Below are 24308 nucleotides of genomic sequence, written 5' to 3'. Positions count from 1 at the left end.
CTGTGTAGATAACATGTTCTCACCATGAAACACACATGGTATTAGAAAGCAGACCATGTGGCACCCATATGCTCGTCAAATCATTCACACATTCTTGTCGTGTAACTCACATGTTCTTTGTAGCAAGACTCACACATTCATGCTCTCAGGTGCCATTCTTGGCATGCTCTCCAAGTGCCAGATGAATATTGTTAGCATGTTAGAGAGGGGGAATCCTCATGAGAACTCAGGGAGAATTTGAGGGAAATACAGCCAAAGTGCCACACAGGATGACCCTTAGAGGCCCATGGGTCTTCAGGATGGAAGATAGCTCCTGGCTTCTACCACCCGCTGCCCATGGCTACGTGGCCACTGAGAGCCCAGAACAGAAGCCCATCGAGCTTCTGAGGGGATGGCATCATCCCCAGTGGGTTTCTGACCACCATCCACCCGAGAAAACCCTAACCTTGAGGAACATGAGGCAGTGCCTGTAACCGCAGCACTTGTAAACCAGGATGAGATTTTTCTATTTCCAGATCATTTGCATTTTTTATTTAGAAAAATGTATGTAGCAGCAAAACAAAGTGACTTCTCCTTCAGCTGTAGTCAGCATGGAAGGGAAGCTGGGAGGACAGAGAAACTCAGCACAGCAGGGAGACCCAAGTTCAGGCCCAGGAATGTCTCCTCCTTACTTGACCTTCCCACTTGACCTTCCGCGGCCTGTACAGGACCCTCACCAGCAGAGCGCCTGCTGACCTGAGAGGCCGTGCCCCCAAAACCTTTCAGTCCCTAAGACTGTCGAGCGACAGGGTTAACCAGATGGGCGCCAGATCCTGGGGGGCCCACGGGAGCAGGCCCAGGAAGGTGGCGACCTCCGTGCCACTCTGAGGCATTTGTCCCACAGATGACAGGGGCAGCGGGAAGGGCTTTTTAAAACTCACTTTACTGAGGGGCTTATTGGAAGGCGCTCGATGAAAGCAGCTTTGGACAGGGTATCTCAAGGGCATCATTTCATAAGTTGGTGGCTGGAGCTGGTAACAGCTTCTGTTTAACATGTACCTTGTTCCACCAAGTTCCTTAACCTGGTGGATCAGCTCCGACAGGGCTCTGTGCGTGCCCGAGCACGCTCTTGGCCTTGCTGCCCTCCTGGACTTCAGACTGAACCCTGGGGGCCGGCTCCGGTGAGTCTGGGCACCACTAACTGGGGAAGGTCAACACTGACAGGGACGCCGGGGGACCTCCTCCCGTGCAACGGCGGCCCTGAACACACTGCTCTCCTCCCAGTCTCCTGCCCAGAAAAAAACACACTAGGCTTCCTATGGGGCCTCAAGTACATCTTACGTTAACCCATGAGAAAGAGGCCTGCTACAGTAGGGGAAAAAATGCTCTTTGAAAAACAGCAACCCAAACTAGTTCATGAGTTTATGGGGTCTTGTGTATGTCCCTGAATATTTACACACGACATCAGGAGCCCCTCAGACAGGATGGGGGTGCTGAGCGCTGGCATCCGGAGGTGCTGCTCACACCCTTTCAAAGACTTCAAGCTGAGACACACTCAGTGACCAACCCACCACAAAGTCCTGTCTGCCACCATAGCTGGCTCTGTCGGGGGACAAAAACAGACCATTTTTGGCCTTAGATATAAAAGGAATGAATTCTCCACAACCACAAGGTAATGTGACTGAATTCAGTGTCAAGACGTCTCTAAAAGCAGCCGCCAAACTAGCACTGCACTTTAACACTAACTAAAACATGAAGGAGAGCCACTGAGTACTCCTCCCACACAGCCAGCCACCTCTACCAGCAAAGCCAAACTGCCTGGGGGCCCCAAGAACACTCACTCACTTATTCTCTCCCCATGTGGGGAGCTTTAGATTTTTATGATCAGATAAGGCCAGTGAATGAATGAATTCTGGGTGAAAATCTCTGTAAGATGTCAGGCTGCAAGATTCATTCCAGGGAGAATTTCAGCGCATTTAAACTTGGCACAAAGGAGAGGCAGGCTGTGACTTGGTGGGGGTGGGAGGGGGGGCCCACAGGGTTTCATGTCTCAGTGCAGTTGTAAAATGCTGGCAGCATCTTCAGTGTGGTTTGTGCACAATGTAGTCAGCACACCTACCCGTGGCCGAGACCACTCGTTCTTGCACACATTCACACCCTTCCTCACACGCCTCCCCCCAACCCCAATGCACACAACAGATTCCCCTAAAAGAGCAGTGTAAGATGAAATATTCCAGCTCAGTGAAGAATGAAAATAAGGGGGTGAAGAATCAAAACAGTCCCTTTCATTCGCGGCTTTAAAAGGATTTAATTATTCCAAATGACTTTCCTGGTCAGATACCAAGGAAGGATAAGGGCTGGCCAAGCCTCAAAATCCCATTTTTGCTTCACAAAATCCACAGAATGAATAGGTACAATTTGGGCCAAAGGTATGACAAGGGGAAGGGTACATACCAGTGAAATCTGCTTGGCAATTCACTACCATGTGCTTTCAGTAAGAAAGAAGTTAACTCACAAGAGGCTGTCCCAAGCCCTCTCCCAGACAGAACGCCAGTGGCCTGAGCGCACTCTTCACAGCTCTGATGCTGCAGGCCGAACAGGACCCTTTCATCTGTCCACCTCGAGCTTAAGAATTAAGTACACTTGTAAAATAAAGTATTTGGATTTTCAGCTTGCTAGCTAGTGTCACACATACATTTTGAGTAGGGTACTGCCATTCTCTGCATGCAAAAGATGGGTTCTACAGCGGTTTGGGGCAGTGGACCTATCACAGCCAACACCACTGTGAAGCTGTGAACGGCAGTGGGATTAACAAAGCACGCGTTTCCTGCTGCCACCGACTGTCCCACTCTCCTTTGCCGAACTACGAACTAGGCACGTCCAGTCTTTCTGGAAGTGCTGAGATCGGTATGGGGCCCACTATGAGCCATGGGAAGTCAAGAGGATCCTTCTCTTTCTCCTCCCCAAGTGGAAGAGTTGGAAGGTCTTGCTAACTCCCTCAGGTGCACGCCCGACACACGGGCAGGGCCACACCGCTGAAGGTAGAGACCAAGACCAGTCCCGCACTGGCCAGGAAGGACGCTGGCTCTGGGGTGAGGATGGAGGCCCAAGGCTCCCTGCACCACTGTTCTGGTGGCAAACCACCGTACGTGGGTGACCGGAGCTCAGACTCGGCAAGGCCCCCAACCCGCACCCGCCACTCACAGGGCTGCCGCTGCCCTCTGGAAGACGGGGACGGTAGGGGGCCACAGGTCCACACACACGTGACTGAGACTTCACATTTCCCAACGGGCTTTGTGTTCAGGAACCAGAACTGAATAAAAGCGCTGTTTAATTCTGTAAGACCAGTTTCTGTTTCAATGTTTATTGGTGCCTGAGGCCAGCGCTGGGCCGGGGGCTGCAGGACGTGCGAGGAGTCACACTCGACAACAACCCTGTGTGGGCGGGTCGTCCTGCCGTCCACCCAGGAAACCGAGGCTCCTGGTGAGCCGCCCCACCACACCGCCAGAAGGTGGCAGAATCGGGGACTGAATTCAGTTCTTTTTTTTAACTCCAGGTTCAATCCAACTCTTGGTTTGTTTTAGAAAATACAAAAGGTTTGGTCCCATCTATACAGTTTGTAAGTTTCCAGGTTTTGTTTCCTCCCCCTCAATCATCTTCATTCTAAAGTTTGGAAAAATATTACATACAATATTTTTGTAATATTGTATTTGTAACTGGACATGGCATCTAGTTGCGAGTTCAGTTAGTTCACGCGCGGTGTGGGAGGCTTCAGGCATGGCAGTGAGCTCCACAGCGACACCTCAGTGGCTTACTTCTCGCCTGGCCCCCCCCCGCCTCAGCCCTGCCCTGATGCCTGGGCTTGGCCCCTTAGAGGACAAAGTAAGAGGTGGTCGTGGCAATGAAACACAAAGGGGACACAGAGGGCGAAGACCTGCAGTGGTGCTCAGTCAGCAACACTTAGCTTACCCCCCCCCAGGACCTGCAGGTTAAGACGGACTCCAGGCAAGCCAAGGGCTGCCAGAAGCCCTCTGCAGGGAGTACTGCCTCAGCTTCCAGTCCTGCTGGCCCTGGGGATGTGGGGTGGGCAGAGGACATGGGACGCAGGTCACTGTTCCTAACTGTCCATCTTAAAGTGAGGAAACTGAGAGGGAAGAGAATCCCAGCCCCTCTAGGACTGCCAAGCCCAAGGGGAGGAAAGCCACGTGCCCTGATCGTAACAAACCTGGCCAGGTGCAGCACCCCAGTCACAAGCACCTAAGCCAACAAGCAGGCACCACCAGCAACCCTCCTACACGGAGCGGAGATGCCGCTCTTCCTTTGGCTGTCAGGAAACCCTACCTGAGGGCCCTACACCTACCACGCACACTGCCACTGGATTTTGCCACTAGGCTCACGCTGGCCAGGTAGTCTGTGCAAGAGGAGAGCCACGACTTGTCTGAGAGACAGTGAGAGACTACTCCGGTCCCATGTCCCACAACTCCAGTACAGGCAGCGGAACCTACATCACGACAGACTACATGTCACCAAGGACCCTGGACGGACAGGCCAGATTTTAGAGTGATGTGCAGTACACGTCCACCTTTCCTCTCTGACTGAAGCAGAACTTTGTATTGCTGCCCCCATCAACTTTTCTAGAGATGTCTAGGCAGCCTGTGAGGCACAAGGTGCATGGGCTGACCAGCCCCGTCCTTGGGCAGCCAGTCCCATCCACATTCCCATCCCCCCTCCCGGCCACACCAGCTACCAAGACCCACACAACAGAAGCAACTGACCCCTCCTCTGCTCAAACACCTGACAAGGTGAAAAGGCAGTGCACACACAACACCTGCTCTCCTTTACTTCATCCTGTCACCACTCCAAAGAATCCACGATGAGCTTCTAAGCCATTAACTTCCACTTAAATTCCCTCAAAATTTAACTGCTGTGTGTCTTGGTTTGGAATGCAGAACTTGAGGTATTTGAGGTTGTCTTTTAATCTTGAAAAAATGAAAAGGGAAGCTAGGCAAATACTGGAACTTGTGACCACAGTCTCTTACCACTTTGCTGAACAAATTCTGTTGATTAAAATAGAAAAGGCACATATCACCTGGTAACGCTGGTCTTCACAGCCACTTCTCTCGTACTTCTACCTACTGCTGACTCAGGTAGGAGGAAGGGCCCCGACACACAGCGGGGCTAGGGCAAGAGGATAACTGAGAGTGCCCATCACATTTTACTCTGGGCTTCACAGAGCCTAGGAATAGCCATAAACTTTCCTTAAAAACAAAACCAACCAACAAAAACAAAAACAAAAAAACTAAACCACAGTTACTCAACAGAAAGATTAAAGACTAGATAATTTAACTATATAAAAAAAACAAAACCCACTTTCTTTTGCTCCTGTATTCATTCTTTCAAGTTCACTTGCTGTCAGAAGGTAAGGTTTACAGTAATTAGGAAGAACTGCTCTCGTCCTATACCCACATGGAAAACAAGTCAGAAACAAAAGTCCACCATGGGAGAAATCTCAGAATGACCTAATCTGAAAAGAATTTAATTAACAAAATAAAGTGGGGGAAATGGTCCAGGAGGAGCTCTGGGAGCAAGGCCTCCTCCCTGAGGACACCGTCCGGCCTGGCCCTGCCAAGCCCTGGGGATTCTTGGACCTGTCTAGCAGAACCGGCCTCAACAACCAGAACCACTGCGCGAGGCCACCTTCTCCTTGTACTGACTCCTGTCATAAACAGACCTAAAAACCCACAACTGCAGTTTGTGATAAAGTGGTTTCTAGCGCTCCTATGCTGGCTTGGCACATTAACGCATGCAAAGCAAGGAGAGTTCAAGGGCTTCACCAAACAGTTAATTTTGGCAAAAAGAGAAAACAAACAAAATGCTGAAATTCATAAGCAGGATTAAAAGCCACTGAAGTGAAAACAATGTATTTCTCAACAGTATGGAATCAGACTATAGCTACAATCTTTTTTAAGTCTGCCATCTTTTCCCGCAACTCAGGCCTAAGTTCATAGCAGCATTAACACAAAGTCCTCTGTCAAGCCAGTGTCCTCTGCTTCTGGGGTCAGAGTTCACAGGTCAAAGTCAGTCAGTCCGAAGGATCATGGGAGGGTGCTCGCTGTCTTCCTCCAGCCGCAGGGCGCCTGCTTCCTCTTCTAGGCAAGTGCCACCTGCTGCGCCCAGCTCGTCCGTGTAGGCTGCATGGGGACAGAGACAGCATGTCATTCTCAGGGCTTGGGGACAGAGTGACCCCCACAGCCAGCCTGAAGCTGGACTTGGGACACACAAGGGTGGATTTATAAATGGCTCCACACAGTAGGACTGCATTTTGCTCTTCTGGCCCAGGTCTTTGTGGTCCTAAGCAACTCAAAATGATGTCAAAATCCCCAAATGTTCAAGAGATGCCAGCGTGGTGAATAGGGAGAATGCAGTATATCCACACCTGGGTATGCGGGATGGTCTCAAGAGCAAATGTGCGGCAAAAGTGCACAAATGCCCACTTGAGTTCAGGGTAGGGGTGGGTGGTGGGGTGGTGGTGGGAGGGGGAAGCTGGCTCTTAGGAATCACATGGCCTGGCCTTACTGGCCTGCTGCAGCAGATGGCCTTGTGTGAGGCCCAGTCCTACTCCTGTGCACTCCCTCCACCTGGCCCTGGGGTAAAGAGGGAGGGTGGGTGCAGACTTGTTGAGCGATCACACAGCAGGAGGGTGAACACCCAGCTACAAACACCGAGGGCCCTATTTTAGTTGAGAGGTGACATGCCAGGGGGGAACTTCATATACACCCAAAGTAGCCTGAGTCAAGATGACTTCTTCAAAGATGAAGAAAATTACTCCAGCCTTGAAACTACAGCAGAGTCAAACTTGTCTGTGTCCGTCCTCTCCCTGCTCCTGCCTGAGGGCCAGTGGCAGGCGGGCAGACACCGTGACAGGCGTAAAGAGCATGAAACCGTGCCCAGAGGGCCCAGCAAGATTTCCTTCCAGGTCTGCGTCACAGCCCTTACCCAGTCTTGTTGGGGATGAAGGCACGTGAGTACCTCTGGCCACCGCTGTGCCGTAGGTCTGAGTTACTAAGGGGCAGTCGTGAGAGGCCGAGTCCAAGATTTCGTTGGTCGTCTCCATGCTGCCGTCCAACCTGGAAAGAGCAGAGAAGAACAAACAGTGAGAACTGTCAGGTTTCATGGCCACACTGCCTGGGGCCAGACCCACTGCCACGTGCACAAGGCCCTTGGTGGGTGGACACTCGAGCGTGCCTCACAGTCAGATGATTGTAAATAATACCCGTGTAACTGTTCACTCAGATTTTCACATGACAAGTCTGATGAGACAAAGTGACATCTGGTGAAGCCATCTTATTTCACTTTTAAGCTTCATAATCATAAACAGAATTCAATATATGTTTATACGTATGTGTGTGTATGAAACATCCCCTTCGCCCACCCTGCTTCTAAGCGTGTGACAGTACTGTTGCTACAGCCTTTGGGAACCCATCCTCCCCAAGTCCCAAAAAGGGAACTTCCCAATGAGTCAATATTAATCTCTTCTTTTCAAGCTAATCTTGACAAAAGGTGAGATGGGTCACTGACAGACGTGGAAGAGGGCAAGAGGTCTGTGTGGCCCTGCCAATAGGCAGTGTCAATCTTGTCTGGAAAGTGGCTTCACAACAGTGTAGGCCGTGCGCAGTGCGTACTGGCCTTGGAGGAAGCCTGCCGGGTACCAGAGAGAAGACTGCCCAAGAAGGCCCCGATGCTGGTGCGAGGCCAACTCACTTGTGCTGTTTCATCAGGGTACACTCGCCTCCTTCCTGGGGGTCCAGGTTGTACATGTATAAGTACCCATCAGAAGCTCCAACCAGTAATCGAGGAATCTTTTGAATTCTAGTAAGAATAAAATGCAAACAACTCTAAGACCACGTCTTTCACACACAGTCATTAACCTAGCAATCCCTTTGCCATCGCCGGGGAGGCCCTTCCCACCTGTACATATTTAGTTGTGTCTGTACAACAACAATGACAGTCACGGGATGTATGACAATGGCCCCTACGTGTGGCCTGGAGTGCTGCAGGCCAGCCCACCTAGGCTTGTGTGGTCACACTTCATGGAATCTGCTGGACAAAGTCGAGTGAAGATGGGCACATTTTCCAGAATGTACCCTGTAGTTAAGCACACGGAGAAGAGGCTAATCATCACGGCCATGGTGCTACTTCCAGTCGTACCTCAAACTCAAGGCTGTGCTGTGTGGTTAAGCACCAAAGCTCTCAGGAGAAGAGTTCAGAACAATCCATTCTATGGCTTCCTCTTCACTAACATTTACTTTCATAAAAGCTTCCAGTGACACTAGAGTTAGATAAAAAGGAGGCCAAACAACGTGTGTGGATTCATGGCTGTCTGTCACTGAACTTTCAGACATTCTGCCCCACAAGGCCTACTGTGGATGAGCCTAGGGAATCCTAAGAGCCCCTGTGCATTCTGACACCGTGTGCGGCAGTTTGAGGGAGAACCTTGTGCTGTGTGAGACTACTGGTTTCGTAGGGCCCAAGGGTGAATTACTGGCAGTCTCACAGGGTTAGGATTTGATGAAGTTTTTCTATTTACTCTTTAAATAGTCTCAGAGGAGGAGGAAGATGTCTTGGAAACAAAGACTTGCCGAGAAAGCATTACACGTGAGACGGTGCGGCATACTTGGCACACGTGTGGTTCCCCTCCGCACCCCCAACTCCTGACTCGCTCAAGGTCTAATCTGAGATCTCTGGCCGGGGCAAGGCACAGACCCTGAGACAGGCAGCGCGAGGAAAGGAGGCCAGTGCCCATGCTTACTCACGTGGCCAGTGAGCAGATATTTTTATGGCCACAAAAAGGCAGGCGGACTGTGGCAAAGGCTCTGCCCTGGTTGAACATTTCGGTAACTTGGGAGGGCAAGTAGCTGGTGGAAGCCATGAGCACTTTCCCGAAGTAGCCGGTCCAGGTGGTAGGTTCCTCCTGAGGTCTGCAAGACAGAAGTGTCATCTGCTATGTGGAGCTGAACTCTGCTGTGAGATGACCTTGCTCAGGCACACAGGCATCAGCTCTAGAACTTGAATGAGGGGTCTTCCTGATTCAGGAAAAAGGGTACAGAAATGATGACCTTGGAGGTGGGAGGATCAGAGCACACCACCACCTGGGAAAGCGGCGGGATGCACTGCAGATGCCAGAGCCTGGGGCAGCCATGTACCTCCTCAGGTTGTAACCACCAACCAGGTCCCCACTTACAATAAATGTGAGGACCAGAGTCACGGTCATTCCCTGGACCTTTTTAACAGGAAACCTTGAAAAACATGACTAGTACAAATCTCAAACAGTTAATTCCCTGTTTTTGTTCATCTGATGACTATTTTGTAAGTATCTAAAGTGCTTAAGTATCTCTGAATAAGAGAGAATAGTTAACAGTTGTCCTTGTGGGATGTTTTCTGGAAGCTAAAGGGAGGGCCCTTTTCATGATATATGTCCGTTCAGTAAATTTAAATCAATTGGTTTGAAGTAAAAACCCTCTGTGGGTAGACCGCGGGCAGGCTACCTCCACAAACTCTGGGGGAAGGGAGCAGTATAAGTGGACACTAGCACTGCCCAAGAACCCCTCTGCAGCCTTCCTGCCTCTCATTACATCTCCTTTGAGCACACTCCTACACCGGACATCTTACTGTGAACTAAGATGTCTTAACATTTTACTGCTGAGGTGAGATGTAGTGATAACCTACAGCTAGCTCAAGGGTCTTCACTGGCAACAACATTAAAAAGCAGGACAGGGTCTGTGCTGATGTTTTCATGCAGGAAAAAGTACACTATTTTTTTTTTTTTAAAACAAGCACACCTACAACTCACTTTTCTTTCACAGTCTCGAGTTTGAAGATGTGCACAGTCTCAGTGTTGCTGGACGCTGAGAGGAACATGCCGTCCATGCTGAAGGCCAGTGAGCAGATGCTCACACACCTGGGGAGAAGAGGCAGGTTACCACCCACAAACACTGGAGAGGGCAGGTGGCAACCTCTCAAAGGACTTCTGTATCTGAGGTGACAGAGGAGACGGTCCATGGCACAGGCATACTTGGGCCTCCTGTCCTCATTCTTACCTCTCTTAGCATCTTGAAAACTTTCTATACAGAAAATGTGTGTAGGGCCCTCCCTGGTGGCACAACAGGTTAATGCACAGCGTTGTGAAGCTAGACACCACAGGTTCGATCCCTGGCCAGGGAGGTGACCACATGGTGCAGCAGACCTCTCCTGACCTGCCCACTGCTTCCCTCAGCAGTGGACTTATCCACTTGCCTGTCCTGCTCCTCACTGTCTTTGGTGAAGCCTCTCACTGCCCCTGCACCTCTGGCCTGTACCCCAATTCTGTATGCACAAATACATAAATCTTTAAAAAAAAAAAAAAAAAGTGTGTAGCGCTGAGTCAATATATCCTTGAACAGCCAGTTTCCTTTGCAATTCCAAATAACAAAGGGAACAGGGACTTAAACCATTTTTAGTTCAATTAGGTTGCCTTAGGCTTTAAAGCAAGTAAAAATACAACATTCAAATTATGGTGATTCTTAAGAAACACGAGGTAAGTCAGCAAACTTTTTAATGTAAGAACAGGAAGCAAAGCTTCCAACACACTCTATCTCCGAGGAGGGCCTTAGCTCCGTAGTCACCTAGACTTTGCATTTCCTCATAACCACAGAAATACAAGGTACTTTGACTTCTGTCAGTGTTAAGGGGTTCTAGTACCCACTTACTAGGTACTCACAATGTACCTAGCAGTTCACCAAAGCTCTGAGATCAATCAGAAGTTCTTGTCATTTTGGGAGCCTACACTACGTGTGCAAACTAACTGTTGAGTGGTGCAAGTTGTAAATCTGTTGTAAACAAAGTCAGGCTAAAATGTAGAGGAGGAAGGTGCCACTAAGAAGTGAAGTGGCAGAAGGAAGAGGCCATCTCTGTTGAGCGTCAGGGAAGGCCGCTTGCAGTGACAGATGGCTGATGCAGACTCCAGGGGCTGAGTGGCCTGCCAGCAACGCGACACTCCAGATACAGAGACATCATGTACAGGACCCTAGCAAAGATGCAGATTTCTGAGGCAGTGGATGTACAATGTGGCTGCAATTGAGGGCAACAGAGAAGTACAATAAGTAAGTTGAGAAGGGCTGGATGCTGGGAGGTCTGTGCACTGACGGGCACATGAGTGTGGAATTAATTCCACAGGCAACATGTGCTCTAATGCTATTCACACCTTCAAAGAGCCACCTGGGCTCAGGTGTGAAGCAGCAGAGAACAGGGTGAGCACACGGTAGATGGCAATGTGAGCTGGGGGCTGTGGGGGGCTGACAGAAGGAGGGTTGCCATGTGAGGCCAGACTGGGAGTATGAAGTGAGAGAGGGAGCCAGCCTCTAGTGTGAGGTCAAGGGACCATGGTGATATTTACCAAATGTGAGGGCTGATGAGCGGACGGGCACATTTTGGTCAGTTGTTGTAAGTGCCCAGTGTCTGCCAGGCAGGAGGTATGCAGGCACAGCTCAGAGAAGCACTGGGGCTCCATACAGATGAGGCTGTTAGACAAGTGTGGGTTGTACAGAGTGGGGTAAGCAGTAATTCTGGGAAAGACACAGGGGCAAGTTGAAATGGAGTAAGAAAAAAATTTAGAATGGTTTAATATAGGAAAAACCAAGGGCAAAAAGGAAAAACACCAGAGGCAGTTATGGGCAGGAGCGGTGAGCCTGGCTCTGAAGATGGGACACGAAAGCCCGTTTGTGGGATGATCCCACAGAAGAGGGAGTGAGGACAGTGCAAGGTTCCAGAAAAGGGAGAGGGAGGGGCTAACAGCTGTAAGTTCCAGAAGTTATTCCAAGAGCCAGGATTGCCTGCTCCAAGCCATGGCCCCTGGGAGGTGGGCACTATTCAGTTCCCACTAGTGTGGGAAGCAGAGCCCCAGGGTCCAAGTAATGCCGAATAAAGCCACACTTAAGCGGTGCACTAGATTCCTGCAGTGGAGGCCAGGACTAACCAGGATTTTGTTCTTTCTGGCCAGGGTCAGGACGGGGGTACAGAATATAGGCCCAGGAAGGTCTGCAGACAGTGGGAGAAGAGTTAGGCCAACTCTACAGCGTAACTTTTTTTTTTTTAAAGCAAACAGCCAAAGCTATCTGCAAGGTGAAAGGAGAAATGAGGGAGCTGGCCTCTAGTTTTCAGAAGGCTGGAGCTACAGGTCAGGTTAGGGAGGCCGCTGGTTGCAGCTCACCCCAGAGGGTCTGGTTACACAGGTTCTTCCACTCTTGGGCTCCTTGGCCATCACTCTACCTTCCCCCGACAAACAAAACCCAGTCTGCTTTATATGAATGTTTCTTTACCCTTCTTGATGAGACTCTAAAACCACACCTGATCAAGCATCTGGCTGAAAATGTTTATTTAACGGGGATTCCCAGTGTGTCTTCAACTTTATACTTGTTTGGCCTCAGAAAACTAAAACACGAACAGAAGCTCCAGAATCAATTTTGGTGAATATAGACCTTACCTCTTAACTCCTCTCCGGAACTCAAAGAGTTTCTGACCCTCTGGAATGGAAAATACCCTAATCACAGTTCCCTGTGAAAAAAGGAAAGAAAAAGGTATTTCAGCCAAGTAAAAATAGTCTTCTCTTCTTTCCTATTAGACTGTGTGACATATGGTACATTTGCAGACAGCAGCTCTGCACTGGGCCAGTGTGGAGCTCTGAGGTGATCCCACCCCACCATGGCACCATCTTCCTTCTTTTGTCAAACACACTAGAATACCCCACATTCTACTGTTTACTTAACAATAATTTTTTTCTTTAAATCAATGCACTTGGAACTCACCACCATGATTAGAAGGACACTCTCAGCTTTCAAATAAAATGTGGAATATAATAACTGGACTTTTTCTAAGTCATGTGGTTCTAAACTGCTACAACAAGCCCCATAAGTGTGTACTGCATGTTGGGAATCTCCCCTAACTCAGTGATCTGACGAGGTCTAAGGTCCCCTTTCTAGCCTTTTAAATTTCCTTTCCAGTCACTTTTAATTGAATCTCTGACCAAAAGAACAGATTAGCTAGAAATGTACCTAATTGCCTAAAAAGCAATAAACACAATATTACAAAATGGTTTAAGACCTATATTAAGAAAACTACTGAGACACAAAAGAAAATGTGAGTAAGTGGTGACCTACAGAGCTTCCCTGTTTGAAATGAAATGTTTTGAGGATGTCATTTTCCCTAACACTCCCTTTGGGGTCCCAAGTGAGTAGGGGATGGGTGGAAGGAAGACAGGGCTTGAACTGGGAGAGTAAGAAGGAATAAGTAAAGAAAGTTAAAATGAACAGTACTTTCCACAACTAAATATTAAGAGAATACTAGCAAGCTATAGTAGTAAAATATAAAGCAGTAAAAGCACATAAAGCAGTAAACCAATAGAACAGAAAGAAAAACCTTAAACTGTACATTTCAAGTTTGCAGGGTAGGGAGAATCATTTAACATTTAACCTCATATTGTATACATTTTTAAAAAGGCTCAAATTGTTATACATAAGAACCACAAATAATATACGATATGTTTATAAATAGTCAAAACAGGGGCCTCCCTGGTGGTGCAAAGGGTTAAGTGGTAGCACTATAAAGCAATCCACAGCCCTGCAGCATGAGTTTGATCCCCAGTCAGGGAGCTGACCCACATGGCACAGCAGACCTCTCCTGACATTCCTGTTGCTCCCCTCAGCAGTGTATTTTAAGTCAATCTGCTTTTTCTGCTCCCCACTCTGTCTCTGGTGAGTCTCCTTACCCCCTGCATCTTTTATCTGTACCCCAGTTCTTGTATCCATAAATAAATCTTTAAACAAAACTATTAACAAACTAATGCAGAACACTCTGTATAGTGAGCTATAACAATTAGAAATCAGATTGCAGATAAAAGATTTTTTTGAAATGTTTAAAGATAGTGATTGTCTGGATGGAAGGAGTTTGCAATTCTTAAGAATTGTATAAAATAGCACATTCTTATAAAAAAACATGGCAAGGTTTGACCCTCTCTAGTCTTCTAGACATGCTTTTTAACAGCAGACCTACTATATGTGCTGTCAGTCACAGTTTGACTGCAGTTCCTTGACAACAGGCAACAAAACTGCACACCTGAATGCCTAGTGTACACTTGGGTTCATGCCATGCACTTAAGATGATTCTGTTTAATAGCAAATCAAAGGTTTGCTCTTTACAGTCCAAAAAAGATGATCCTATTTTCACTTTGCAAGTGCTTTATAGAGAGCTTGTTTAAGACCCGATAAAAAACATGAAAGGCCTTTATTAACCCAGAGTGCCAGGGCCATTTTGATACTCTCAAGAAAGAAGACAAAGCCAAGTGATACTGTAATTGCTCAGCACAGTGTTTAAAAGTAAAGTCAGAGCTTGAGTCCAGTCCCTCCGTCACTTCCACTGGGTGATCCTGGGCAAATCACTTAACCTTTCTGAGCTCTTAGTATGAAAATAAAAAATGACCTTGCTGAGGGGATCAAATAGGTCAAAGAATATAAAGGATCTAGGATAATTAAGTCATCCACCAGTAATGTTATTATTACAGAAACTGGCTTAAGAGTTAAGAATAAAGGCCATATGGATAGGGCCCAGGAAAGGGGGCTGAATGCTTTCATATCTTATTTGGTAGGATGGTTTGGGGAGGTAATTTAGGAGGAGAGGCTACTTAAGGTTTCTGGTAAGAAAGTGTCACAAGCAGTGACAAATTTTGCTGGTGGAGAAGGAGGTACACAGAGTGAGGGCACAAAGGCTAAGAGGAAGGGGTGATAATCCAGGGGTCAAATGCATGAAGGATTCTGAAGTGCCATATCCTTTCAACCCAGAACTTCTAAATACTCTAAATATTATTTATATTTTATTCTAATGTATCATAAATAGGCAATATTTACTAAGTACATCACAACTGAACATTATTCAACCATTAAAAGTGTTTAACTTAAATTCAACATTATGCAGAGTTTTTAGAAAAGGAAGACATATCAGCACGTTGGCATTCTGTTCAGTAAACAAAAAGATGACAGGGAATACAATGAAGTATGTTCAGATCAGCTCTAGAGAGAATTACCTCCCTGCTTTTTTACATTATTCAGTATTTCCTAAGCGCTTAACATATTAGTGTCACAATTTAAAAGCACACTGGGTGGGTGGCATGGCTGTGAATGGCACTTGTGTCTCTTCTGCATGTTTCTGTAACCCCCACCACAAACACATACCAGCTCTCAGCTGTCAGATGAAAAGCACATTCTTATGCCTGCCAGGCAGGTTGTTATCTGTGCTTCCTGGGTAGCTGGTTTATATAAAAACTTGTTTGGTGACTTGCCTGTATGACTGAATGGAACTGACAAAGTTTGATAAAACCTTTGAACTACTTTCTACTGGGCTCCAGCTGACCCACCTTCTCAGAAGCAGTGGCGAGCTTGGTTCCACTCGCATCAAAGGCCAGTGCTGCTAAAGGGCTGTCGTGAGCTGGGATCATGTTGGCGGCTCTCTGCAAAGGTCAAACAATAAACTGACTGTCATGCAATGAGACTGTGTCCTAATGTCCACTGGTCATTAGGATGAAAATGCCAATAACTGTTGCAGAAACATCATTATAGTGATTTATTGAGGTGAGGGTCCAAAAATTGCTGCTTAAAACATTTAAAAAGCAATGTATTGGGCCCTCCCTGGTGGCACAACAGGTTAAAGCGCAGCCACTGCAGCACGAGTCCGATCCCTGGCCAGAGAGTTGGCCCACGTGGCGTGGCAGCCCTCTCCTGCCCTGCCCGCTGTTCCTGCCCCCCTCAGCAGTGTATGTCAGTACGTCTGCCCGTTTTGTTCTCCTCTCTCCCTAGTGAGACAACCCCCGACCCCCACACTCCTAGTTATACCCCAGTTTTTGTATGCATAAATAAATCTTTTTAAAAAAGCAATTTATTATATTAATAAAGTTTTTATAGTTTTCTCCATTCCTTCAAACATTCACAATGCTAGGAGATCAGCACTCTGGGAACTGAGTGACATAGCTGGAGGCAGAATTACCGGGACTACTTTGCATTAAGAGCAGAGCAGTGAAAACTGCTGTTGAGCCAAAGCTGAGATGTCAAAGGTTCCACAGCAGTGTTCTAGAAAATGGCACATTAAAAAAAAAAACAACAAGAAAAACATAACTATCCAAGTACAAAGGCACTCACCAAGTTAATGGTGTCGAAGACCTGCACCTCCCCAATGCTCGCGCTGCCCGGGTATGCCAAGTAACAGTTGTCGTTGCTTATTGACAGCGCACACAAGCCTGTGAGTCACACACGAGAACAAGTGCCGGGTTATGGCCAGAGGATTTTTCTTTTGGTGAAAACCCTTTTGCATTTAGTTAACAAAGAATGTACCAATCAAAGAAGGCTCTGATACAACCTTGGTGTGCGCTAATGAAAGTCCCACACCCTCCCCCAAACCGCCACCTTAGTGGTCATAAAAAACAGAATAAAGGCCCTGGGCATAAATGATCAGTAACCTCAAAATCAGAAGCTAACCAATGCCAATGATTTATGTGGCCAAAGAGCAGCACTGGTAGGAAGGTAGCTTTGTTGAAACAACACTTTTTACCCTGTCTCTATCCGTGGGACCTACAAAGAGATCTCTCTCACCTAGCTAGTAACCGTTAGAAGGCTGAATCAGAAAAGTAATTTTCACCTTACAGTTCATTTACCTGCAGGGTTTGGGGGCGTCTCCCTGATTGTATGCAGTACCTTCATGTCCCGAATGTTGTGTATATAGAGAGATTCTTCCAAGCACACTATTAACCTCTAGAAGAGACACAAAAACAAAAACCATGAAGAAAGAGCCAGTACAGCACAGGCCCCCAATCTTTACGTAACCAACTCCCAGGTTAAGATACACTCTGCGACGTCACGTAACCAACAGACGGGTGCCTGTAGCACAGAGGGTGCTTGCGGTTACCAAGCGGTGTTCGTGCTCCTCATCTAGCCGCGAAGTGGTGTCTAAGCCAGCTAAGCCTGTCCCACTGCACTTGGACTTCTATGATTTACTAATAGAGAAACCGGTAAAAGCATAGCTATGAAAAGTGGTTTTTTTGTGGGGGTCATTTCTGTTTCACTCTGTCTTCCCCTCATGAAAACAAAGTGCACTAGACAAGTCTGGTAAAAGTAAGCTGCTTAAAAAAACTGATGTTGAATGAAACAGGGAAATGGAAAGTAAAACTCAGCATTTTTAAAAAGCACTCCGTTTTCAAACCATTCTGCACTCACTCTGCTTTGCCGATGTCTAAGTTCTTGCTCTCTCTTAAAGAAGATCAATGAGCTGGTAGCTGATGCATTGAGGATTAGTCACACAAGACAGACTTGACAGTCATGGCTCTACATGAGCTGGTAGGGAAAGCACAGCTGCATGTTTTCAGTTTAAAAAAATGTCAACATGTCATGCCATAGTTCCCAAGTTTAGCCAACTTCTCCCGTTAACAGATCACTTCCCAGTTCCAACCAGTGGCCCTGGGTCACCACATTCCAAGCTCACCAGCTGCAGTCACGTATGTTCCATGTCTGGCTGCTTCACTAGCCTCCTTGCACAGAGCATGCTAGAGGACCTTCAGGAGAGTCCTGTGTTTCCTGAGAGAGCCATGAGACAGTCTCAGGAAATAAACTCAAGTACTAGTCACCCAAAAATGGGTCAGCCATTACTGTGAACTTTGGAGATTAAAAAAATGTAAGTAGTCTTCTTAAATTAAAAGTTAGATCAACAGCTTAACAAGGGAAAAGAAGAGGAGTCCAGCTTCTTTTTTTTTAAAGTAACACAAAAGCAAAGAAAGGTAAAAAACTGATTCAATTCTACATGAGAGTTGGGGTACCCAGGAAAATGGTCAGGTTTGTGTCTTGAAGGATGAGTAAAAGGTGACAGAAATGGAGTGGTTTCAGCAGGACGTCCAGATGAGAACAGAGGGAATCAGGGTGATAGGTCCATGTGCCAACACAGGGCGAAGTAAACAGGGCCTTCACCAGAGCTCAGGGACTGGAAACAACGGGTTCAGCAGTCTGGTCAGCTTGGTCCCAGAGGTGCTGAAGGAAATCAGGAGCGGCGGGGACGGTTGTAAGTCATACTGAACACACTGAGCAGTGGGCAGTGCACAGCTGGCAGCTTGGCCTCACTAAGAATGTCGCTCACCTGTCGATTCAACTTCACAGCCAGGATCGTGTTGGAGTAGCTATAGTTGCAGATCTCAGTGCCCTTCTTGAAGTGGCAAACTTTCAGCTTCCTAGGAGCTTTGAGGCTGACGATGGCCACTAAGCTGCTTGAGAACAATCTTTCTACAATGCACACATCTTCAGTATCAGCTGAAAAGTACAAAAAAAAAATACTAATGTGCATGAATTCATGTCAGTGGGCACACACAAATGAGTGTCTAAGTGTAATTTCAGGTGAAGCAGAACACGACAGGGTACATGGTGGATGTTTTTTGACTAGCTGGGCTTAGGTCAAAGTCCCAGAGCAGCATGGGATAGTGATGAGGCACTTGGGGGCAGACAGACTGGGGTCAAATTCACCATTTTAGTTTAAGCATCACAGATAAACCACTTTAAGGTCTCCCTGTCAGAACACTTCTGCAAGGAGGGCCCATTTCAGCTCCAATGCCATCTCCTGAGAGCTTCTACCCCTGCCTCTCCTGATGACTGTCTCTTCCCTCCCTGGCAATCCTGCGACCCTCTAGTTTGCCTGCTTCTGTGTACTCCTTACCACTCTGGAACTTGAGAGCCAAGATGACAGAGGCTCATTTTCCTGTTCACAGCTGTATCCCTGGCACTTGAAACAGTACCTGACAAAGGGCAGACCCTCATATAGCTTTTTTTTTTTTTTTTAAATTAAAGTACCACTGACCTATTTCCTTATCAGTGTTTTAGAAGTATAGGCTTTCCCCCTTAGAGGGATTTCCCCCATCTAGTCTTTGAATGGATTAATCTTTCTAAGTCTTGCTTTCCTCATGTGTGAAGTAGGGATCAGTTATACCACACTATTGTCAGGAGGAAATGACAGGGCAGGCTCAATTCTAGTACCCCATATCCCTCAGCTGCATGTTATCCACTTAAAATGAGGATATCCCCTACTTAGCAGATTGTAGATTAAAAACTGCACACAGCATCTGACACAGCAGCCCCTCCACAGAGCTTAGAGATTACTTCCCCCCACTCCCCTGACTGCCTGCACCTGCCTAACGTGCTCAGTGACAGATGATGAGTGTTAGTTTTAGAGTCAGGTCCAAAGCGACATCATATTTATGGGGGAAATGCTAAGGCTGTGCTATTATTTTGACTGGAAAACTGGTAAAGTTAGGTGCGTAAGTCTGAGACCTGCCAGCACTTCATCAGTCACCTTTCCCTAGCCAGCCAAGAGAGCCTCACTCACCTCTCTCCTGTGGCAGCAAGCTAAAACCTTGACTCAGAAGAATAAGGTGCCTGAAGGTGCTCTGCTCGCAGCCCTTGGAGGAGCCACCAACCCCTTCCAGAATCTGAACCTCAAATGCAGGGCACAACTAACTACACCATCCTGCTGGCATGGAAGGGCAAGGGGCTTTGTTTTTTTATCCTTGACGCATCTCCAGTATCTGGAACTCTGTCCAGTACCTGGGCCTGCCAGTCTGACATTTAACCCAGAATGTCAATTATTTGCAGTAAAACTACCTTCCCTTAGGTCCACACACTTATGTTCTCTGATCAGCCATTTTCTCTTGGGAAAGTATGGCCAATGGAATGGGGAGCAGGAGGGTGGGGGGATTGGGGTGGGACTGGAGGCAGAGTTCCACGGCTAATGTTCCTAGATCCCGCACATTTCTCCAAGGTGGCAGGCTGCTGGGGAGTGGAGATGAGGGTCTTTTCTCCATCACTGTCTGGGGTCTTACTCTTCAGGCCCCATTCTTTCATTAAGATTTAATAACTGGGGTGCACTGCTTTAATCAATTGCAATTTCTGCGCTCACCATAGTAATGACTACAGAAACATGTTTATCTGGACATTTTCAGTAGCACGGTTCCCTGCTAAGCCCAGGACAGGAACACTGCATGTCCAGTTCTAACAGCACCCAGCAAAAGGGGTTATTCACACATTGCTGGATGACTGAAAATGGACATTATTAGGTTCACAGTATTCTCCCAATTATCACCATTAAAAAATCCAACAGAACAGTAATCTCTTGAATGGGGTCATAGCTGAAGATGGGCTAACCTCATTCATGACAGTCCATTCTGGTGGTGTTATTACCCCAAGAGTTATATCTAAGTAGTAAAACTGCTCTTGGTACAGTTGCACTATATTCAACCCAGCATTATGTACACCAGGCGAGTGCCATATCACCTGGTGAATGCTGGGGATATAGGTGCCTGAGCGGTGGGTCCTCTATGGAACTCAGAGTTTAAAAATCAGCTTCTAGTCTTGCTCTGACCAGGTGCCAGTTTCTCAAATGGTGAAATCAGAGCTATATTTTCAGTTTTGTTAATTCTAGGTCTGAGACACATTAGAGAATCTGGTAGAAGCACACTGACTTGTTATTAAATAATACAATTTACTAAAATCACTGGCTCTTTAAGTTAAACTTATGTCAGTTCTCATTATTCATACATTCTGCATTTGTGAATTTGTGTAGCTATAAGTTTACTTGTAATCCCTAAAATAAATTCAGGGGAGAGCAGAGACTTCCATAGTCATCCCTGGCCAGGCAGACCGGTTAAAAAAAAATGTAGTCACCGATGAACACATTTCCAGCTAGTTTGAACAAGGCAATAGTTTTTGAGATCTTTGTTTCAGATCTCATATTGTAAAGAAATTACCTTTTTGTGGTCTATCTCTTGTACTTTTGTGCTTTGGGGTTAGTGATTTCACTGTTTAAAATGGCCCCAACCTTAGTGCTGAGGTCCTGCTAGACTTCCTAAGTGCAAGCAGGCTCTGATGCACCTTCCACTTGTCAGGCGAGATGGGTCTCAGATGGGTTATAGTGTTGCTGCTCTGAGCTGAGTCAACAATTATATTAAATAAAATGTCTCTACACAAAAACACAGGTAAAAGGCCTAGTATTCATTAGGTGGAAAAAATGTGAGCCAAGGTTCACAGGAACCTTATTCTAGAAGCAATGAGTCCATATTTGCTAATTCAGTGTTGAGGGTAAGGGTAATATACTGCTTTGATGCAGCATCACTTATTATTTCACTCATTCAACACATAAATTTACCTACTATGAGCACCTGCTCCAAACTTGGGATACACAAGCATGGCAAACATCATCAGCCCTGTGACAGTTCAAGGACAGGCAATGGAGACCAGCAACAGAGACACAGCAAAGAGAAAAACCATGGCACAGGACACAAGACTCTGAAGGCAGAAGACAGTGAAGAATAAACAAGCATGTCAAGTGCTGCTGCATGGCTAAGGGGAAACGAGAAGTATCCACTGGAATGGAGAGCGTGAGGTTGTCTGGGGACGTTGAGGCAGAATACAATGTAGAAGGCAGATGAGGATGTGGAAAGAACTAGGGAAAACTAGCAGAAGTTGTGTTATGAAGAAATGCAGCTCTGTGGAGAGGTTGGAGCCTATGTCTGGCCACTGGAAGTTACTGTTTGAAAATTAACAAGCTCCTACATAGACAGATGGAGAGACTGACACTGCAGCAAGAGACAGGCTAAGTGAAGGAACAAATCAGTAAACCAGAAGGCAAGATTCAGGAGGATGGTTTTAGTAAGACAGGAATAACTTTTTCCCACTTAAGAAGAAGAAGATGAAAAAATGACAGACATGGGTGGGCTGGTCATCTAAGGGAGAAAATGTAAGCAAATTCCATGCTACAAGCATCAGTTTTTCTTTGAAGCAAGAAGAGTGGTTATTAGCTTTGGGGGTGGGGGTGGGAAGAAGAAATGGGAAATTTAACAAGTGAAGATAGTATGAAACAATCATAACAGAGCACTGACAACCCTTCAATTGATGTTGTGGTAATTCACATTCAACCAGAGAAAATTTAGGGCAATTCAACAGACCAAAATTCAACACTCATCGTAGTGAATATTAAGAAACCTAAGACTAGGAAGAAACTCCTTTGACACCTAAAGGACATTTAGGAAAAATGTGGAGTTAAAATCATACTTAAGGGTGAAATATTGAATTCTTCCTTTTAAGACTACAAACAAGGCAGAGAGAGACCCACTTTTCATTTTGTAGTGGAAATTTTGCACACTGCAGTGAGATAGTAAAAAGAAAAAAAAGAATCTAGGACCAGAAAGGAAGATGTCAAACTGTCTCTACTACAATCTTCAGGTATCTACTAAGCATCTATTAGAACTAATGAGTGAACTTAGCAAAGTGAAAGAATACAAGCTTAAAATACAAAAACAAATTATTTTTATAGATTAGCAGTGAACAATTAGAAAATCCATCTACAACATCACTTAGAACCATAATAGTTTGAGTAGAATTAACAAAAGATGTAAGACTGCAATACTTAAACCAACTGAATGTTACTGAGAAGTTAAAGAAGTTCTACATAAATGGAGCTGTATATCATGTTCATGGATTGGATTATACAACACTGTTATCAATTCTCCTCAAACTGATCCCTAAATACAATGCAATTCCAATCTTATCCCAACACTTTTTTGGGTATATACTGACAAGCTGATTTTTAAGTTTATATGAAAAGGCAAAGGAAGTAGAATGTCCAAACCTATCTTGAAAAAGAGCAAAGTTACACCACGTAACTTCAAAAGTTACTGTAAATCACAGTGAACAGGGCAGTTTGTGCTGATATGAAGACTGACAAAAAGATTGATGTAAGAAAACATACAGCAGAAACAGATCCACATGCAAAGAGTTGTTCTTAGGCACAAAATAATGAAAATTTCTGACAAAGATGTAACAAGAATACATAATGAAAAAAATTAACCTTGATTCATTTATCTTATAAAAATTAATTTGAAATGGATCTCTGAACTAAACATAAAACTGAAGCTCTAAAGTTTTTATTTTTTAAGACTTATTTTTATTTATTTATGCATACGAGAATTGGGTGTAGCCAAGAGGTGTGGCTGGTAGGAGGATTCACCAGAGAGCAGACCAGGCAGATCTACTGAAATATACTGCTGAGGAGAGCAGGAGAGGTCTGCTGCGCCATGTGGGTCACCTCCCTGTCTAGGACTGAATTCAGGTGCAATGGCTGGCAACAGCATGATAGTTGAGACTTTAACCCCTGTGCCACGAAGGAGGACCCATAGTTAGCAATATACATGCTTAGTATTGAATCTGTAATGATGTACTAATGTCTTAGCAAAGTACTAGGCACGTAGATACACAAGGTAAGATCAACTGATGTATGTATGTATGATAGGATAAGTCTAGTAAAACACTAGTGACAGAATCTAAGTGGTGGGTATATGGGTATTAGCTGTATAATACTTTAAACTTCTGTGACTGAAAATGTCTATTAATAAAAGAATGGGACTAGTGCAGTTGCTTAAATGCAAGTAGGGATAAAGTAAAGAACTAACAGGCTAGTGTGCTTGCTTTTTTACCATCTAAATGAAATTTGGGGGTAACTTTCAAAGCTGGAGTGATTTCTTTAGAATTTTAAAAACAAGGGTGGGGGAGGAGTGGAGGCAGTAAAGTTCTTTAAATTGCAAAGATTCATAAAATAGAGCAGTGTAGTAAACCTTCATATAGCCATTACCTTAACAAAATATTAACTCTGCCATTTATTTACAATTATTTTTTCTTTGTTGAAGTTTCAAAGAGAAGTTCATTATCTTTACGTTTCATCCCCACTTTTCATCCCTTTTTAGTAAGGTTATTTAAGTAAATAAGGACAAGAAAAACTTTTTTTTAACCTACAAAATCTTCTTCCATTAAGATAAATTCCAGGTGAACCAAATGCCTAGAAGACGGCACTGGAGGATGCTTTATGCACGCCTAAACAGGACAATCCTTTGCAGTGCTAGAAGACTTTCAGGGAAAGATAGAGCATCTGATCGGAATATACAAAACGACTTCAGAACAGCAGAAAGGTCAATAAGGTCAAAAGCAAACAAAAAATATTTGCAACTCACAACAGATGGCTAATTTGCTTTGAGTCAGTAAGAAGCAATCCAACAGAAAAGCAAACAAAGAACATACAGTTAAAAGGAAAAAGAAATGACAGAGTTCAAGTTGTTACAACTTAAAAAATATATGTAATACACTTTAGCGACATCTTTAAAGACAGAGCACCCAACGCCACAATAGTGAAGGCAAAGATAAATAGATGGGACTATATCAAGTTAAAGAGCTTCT

General features: G+C 45.7%; 1 protein-coding gene across 1 annotated transcript in view; it reads right to left on the bottom strand.

Moving 5' to 3' along the window:
• Window positions 1–2271: 2271 nt before the first annotated feature.
• The window catches only part of WIPI2 (WD repeat domain, phosphoinositide interacting 2), a 35696-nt gene continuing 13659 nt past the window's right edge, over window positions 2272–24308 (bottom strand). Inside the window, exons 3-12 of the mRNA XM_004691920.2 lie at window positions 18178–18347; window positions 16709–16805; window positions 16197–16294; window positions 15419–15511; window positions 12497–12567; window positions 9830–9937; window positions 8793–8957; window positions 7741–7848; window positions 6976–7106; window positions 2272–6170 (exon numbers count right to left, since the gene is read on the bottom strand). Coding sequence (XP_004691977.1) covers window positions 6058–6170; window positions 6976–7106; window positions 7741–7848; window positions 8793–8957; window positions 9830–9937; window positions 12497–12567; window positions 15419–15511; window positions 16197–16294; window positions 16709–16805; window positions 18178–18347 — 1154 coding nt within the window. The 3' untranslated portion in view covers window positions 2272–6057. The remainder of the gene's footprint in view (window positions 6171–6975; window positions 7107–7740; window positions 7849–8792; window positions 8958–9829; window positions 9938–12496; window positions 12568–15418; window positions 15512–16196; window positions 16295–16708; window positions 16806–18177; window positions 18348–24308) is intronic.

Source organism: Condylura cristata, unplaced genomic scaffold (assembly GCF_000260355.1).
Source record: "Condylura cristata isolate star-nosed mole 26May11 unplaced genomic scaffold, ConCri1.0 scaffold00032, whole genome shotgun sequence".
Lineage (NCBI taxonomy): Eukaryota > Metazoa > Chordata > Mammalia > Eulipotyphla > Talpidae > Condylura > Condylura cristata.
This window is presented reverse-complemented; position numbering and strand designations above follow the sequence as displayed.